Raw genomic sequence first — 3,934 nt, 5'->3', positions numbered from 1 at the left:
ACTGTTGCATGCACTTAAAATCCTCCAATGGGTCCACTCTTCTGGACTTAAGGGTTTTGCAAGATGGGCTATAAGCAGGAAAAGAAATCATAGCTAAAAGGGCAAGTTAAATGATGGTTGCTGTAGAAATCACCATGCTGGACTAGAATGAAAAAGAGGTTGATTCACTCAAATATTTCAAAGGGCAACTCCGGGTTTTTGCATAAGGTTGAATTACATACTACTACTAACATCCCACAATTTTGGTGGAGGTTTTAAAAGAATATTTAAATAGGTTGCAGTGCAAAATTGCCCACTGGACCAGATTTGAAAACTTGGTGTAGAACTCAAAATATCCAATGAATGAAATATATTTTTGCATAAAAGTGATTTAAAAACATCACATGACATCCCCAAATTTTGGTTGGAATCTTAAATAAATTTATCAAATGGTTTTAGTTCAAAAAGAGCTCCAAAACTAATGAAAAATCATTTTAAGGAATAAAGCTCAGAGAGAAATAATTTTGCAAATAAATTCCGCTGATAATAGAAATGTTTTTCTTGAAAGGGCAAACAAGTCCAATAATATATTTGGAAAGTTTTTCACTTGAGGTAAAAACTTGTGACGCCCCGAGACCGATGTGCCAGGTGTCGTCCAGTATTTGCTGTCATTGCCATGTCTTTTGCTTGCGTGTTGCATTTCATCATGTCATCATGTGCATAGCATCATCATGTTTTCAAAACTTGCATCCGTCCCGGCCTCCTCGTTCTCTCCGTTGTCCGTTCTGAGCCCAGACACACTTGCACGCGCCCGTGTCCAAAATATTATTTTATTAGTGGTCAGAAAATGTTCTCGGAATGGGATGAAAGTTGGCATATGGTGTTGTTACGTTGTTAGTAGGTCGCCTGCCAAGTTTCATCGCATTTGGAGCTCGTTTGATAGCCCAACCGTTAAACTAGAGCGGCAATATAGCCGGTCTAACATCGGATGTTTTCGGTCTCCGAAAACCGTGCCGGGCTACATCTCTCCCCTCTTTTCTCAGACCAACCCGCTCTTCACAATCTGCCAGACCCAACCTAACCTCTCTCGTGAGCCCGCAGACCTCCTCGGGCGCGTCCAAAAGTTGTCCCGAACCCGACCCGGACTGTCGCCACCGTTATGTCCGGATCATCCCCAAACATCTACAAAACGTCACCGTTTCCTTGTTTGGACTCCCTAACCCATTCATCTCCGACCGTCCTATCTATATTCTGTATGTATAGACCACCCGAACCTTATAAATGAGGAGCCTTGTCCCATCTTCCCAGCCGCCGCCGCCAGCATCTTCCACCTCGGGATCCTCCCAGATCGGATCGATCTAATAGACCAGCGCCACATAGCCTCCTCCTCCATCCACAGCTGCCCTCCTCTGCTCATTCTTCCCCGAGCATGCTTCCCCGCGCAGCAAGTAGGAGCCGCAACCCCTGCTTCCCCTCGTGCTACCCGTGCGCCGCTGCGAGCAGCACCAGCGCCTGCGTCCCCGTCGGCCTTTGGCCCTGCAGCAACCTCGCCAGAGCACCGAATCAGGAGGCTTTTGCACCATGGCGTCAAATGAAGCTTTGTAGCCGCCATGCCCGACGCCTCCCAGGGAGCTCCTTGCAGCCTTCTGTCCGCTTCGTCTCATGCCGGACCTCGCCGGTGCGATCCCGACCCCCTTGCGCCCTTGATTCTCTCCCTTATGCCCTCTAACCTCCCCTGCTCTTCCCTCTCCTCTTCTGAGCAAGGAGCAGGACCACTTCATCCATGGCGCCGCCCTCGCCTCGTCTCGATCCGGTGGATTCGAACGCCAAGTCCTCACCGAACCAGAAGGAGCGAGCTCCATGGCCACCCGTCCCCTTGCAGCACCAGCCGCCGCTGGGAGTTTCACATCGCGCCGCCCGGGTTCTGCATCCTCTGCCGGACCTCCCCTACTTCGCCTTGGTCCGCCGCCACTGCCCATCGCGTCGTCCTTCGTCAAGTCCTGCGCTGCCGCCGTTCGAGAGGAGGACGACGGAGCCGTGCCCCTGCGTTGACTTCTCATCGAGACGCTCCAGCCGGCCCATCGCTTCAGCCCGCCAGCGAATCCACCAAAGCCCAGCCACCCGCTGCTAGTTTTGTTTTTCCTGCAGGCCTCCCTCTTCATCTGGTCGGGCCAGGCCCAAAGTGAGCAGCTCCCACCAGCCCAGTTCCCTCAGATTTCAGCCCATTTGTTTTTTTCCTTTGTCCAGCGAATTTTGCATTTAACGAGTGCATGCATATTACAGAAATGCCATTTTCTTGCATTGCTCATAATTAAATAACTGTGCACCGGATTAAAATGATCTCTATATGAAACTTGCTTAGAATTTCATCTAGTTTAATAATATGCAACTTTCATGCATGTTTAAAATGTCCAAAATGCTGTTTGTTTAAATTTGCTCCTATGTCATGTTAAAATGATTTAATTCATAACTTAATAACCGTAGCTCCAAACCTAATAAACTTTATATGTAAATGGGGTAGAATAATGCCTAGTATAACATGGTGGCCTTACTTTGCATGTTTAACAACTCTAAAATTGTGTTTAGGGCAGAACAGTACCAAACCTAATATATGCATATGAGGAGTTTCCGGACTTGTTGTTTTGTTGTTCCGGCCTCATTTAAACTTGCCTAGATAGGTAGTTTTATTTTGCTTCACCCTCTTGCCATTTTAATCAACATTTAACCTTGTTGGATACATAAACGAGATCGAAGTAAATAACTTGTCGTGGTGTTTCGTCAACATGCAACTTGTTGCATATTGAGCTCCACTTAATTTGTAGGATTGTTTGTGCACTTTGCCATGTCATGCATATTTAAACCGGACATGCATCATACTTGATTGTGCATCGTGCCATGCTTATGTGGTGGTTGTTTACCATGATTGTTTGCTCCTTTCCGGTGTTGCTTCTTCGGGTTGGTTCCGATAACGTCGCATTTGTGAGGATCCGTTCGACTTCGTCCGTTTGTCTTCTTCATGGACTCGTTCTTCTCCCTTGCGGGATTTCAGGCAAGATGACCATACCCTCGAAATCACTTCTATCTTTGCTTGCTAGTGGCTCGCTCTTTTGCTATGCCTATGCCGCAATACCTACCACTTGCTTATCATGTCTCCTATATTGTTGAACCAAGCCTCTAACCCACCTTGTCCTAGCAAACCGTTGATTGGCTATGTTACCGCTTTGCTCAGCCCCTCTTATAGCGTTGTTAGTTGTAGGTGAAGATTGAAGTTTGTTCCTTGTTGGAACATGGAGATCGTTCCTTGTTGGAACATTGTTTTACTTGTTGGGATATCACAATATATCTTATTTAATTAATGCATCTATATACTTGGTAAAGGGTGGAAGGCTCGGCCTTATGCCTGGTGTTTTGTTCCACTCTTGTCGCCCTAGTTTCTGTCATATCGGTGTTATGTTCCCGGATTTTGCGTTCCTTACGCGGTTGGGTTATAATGGGAACCCCTTGACAGTTCGCTTTGAATAAAACTCCTCCAGCAAGGCCCGGTTTTACCATTCGCCACCTAGCCTTTTTCCCTTGGGAGTCGCACATCCCGAGGGTCATCTTTATTTTAACCCCCCGGGCCAGTGCTTGTCTAAGTGTTGGTCTGAACTAGAGCCCCTTGCAGCGCCACCTCAGGGAAACTCGAGGGCTGGTTTTAGTTGTACAGATTGCTTATCCGGTGTTGCCTTGAGAACGAGATATGTGCAGCTCCTATCGGGATGTCGGCGCATCGGGTGGTCTTGCTGGACTTGTTTTACCATTGTCGAGGATGTCTTGTAGAACCGGGATACCGAGTCTGATCGGAATGTCTCGGGAGGAGGTCTATTCCTTCGTTGACCGTGAGAGCTTGTGATGGGCTAAGTTGGGACACCCCTGCAGGGATTTGAACTTTCGAAACTCGTGCCCGCGGTTATGG

General features: G+C 47.5%; 1 protein-coding gene across 2 annotated transcripts; it reads left to right on the top strand.

The window, feature by feature from the left end:
• Positions 1–1,295: 1,295 nt before the first annotated feature.
• Positions 1,296–2,416, top strand: LOC119271852. 2 transcript variants are annotated; one of them, XM_037553512.1, is made up of 2 exons: positions 1,296–1,657; positions 1,750–2,416. In XM_037553512.1, the coding sequence occupies exons 1-2, from the start codon at positions 1,409–1,411 to the stop codon at positions 2,029–2,031; spliced, it is 531 nt and encodes a 176-aa protein (XP_037409409.1). In that variant the 5' UTR covers positions 1,296–1,408; the 3' UTR covers positions 2,032–2,416. The 2 variants fall into 2 exon arrangements, with proteins under 2 accessions (XP_037409409.1, XP_037409408.1); XM_037553511.1 differs by having other exon boundaries at positions 1,744–2,416.
• Positions 2,417–3,934: the final 1,518 nt, after the last annotated feature.

Source organism: Triticum dicoccoides, chromosome 3A, assembly GCF_002162155.2.
Source record: "Triticum dicoccoides isolate Atlit2015 ecotype Zavitan chromosome 3A, WEW_v2.0, whole genome shotgun sequence".
NCBI lineage: Eukaryota > Viridiplantae > Streptophyta > Magnoliopsida > Poales > Poaceae > Triticum > Triticum dicoccoides.
Note: the sequence above shows the minus strand (reverse complement) of the source record. Positions and strands in the feature narration are given on the sequence as shown.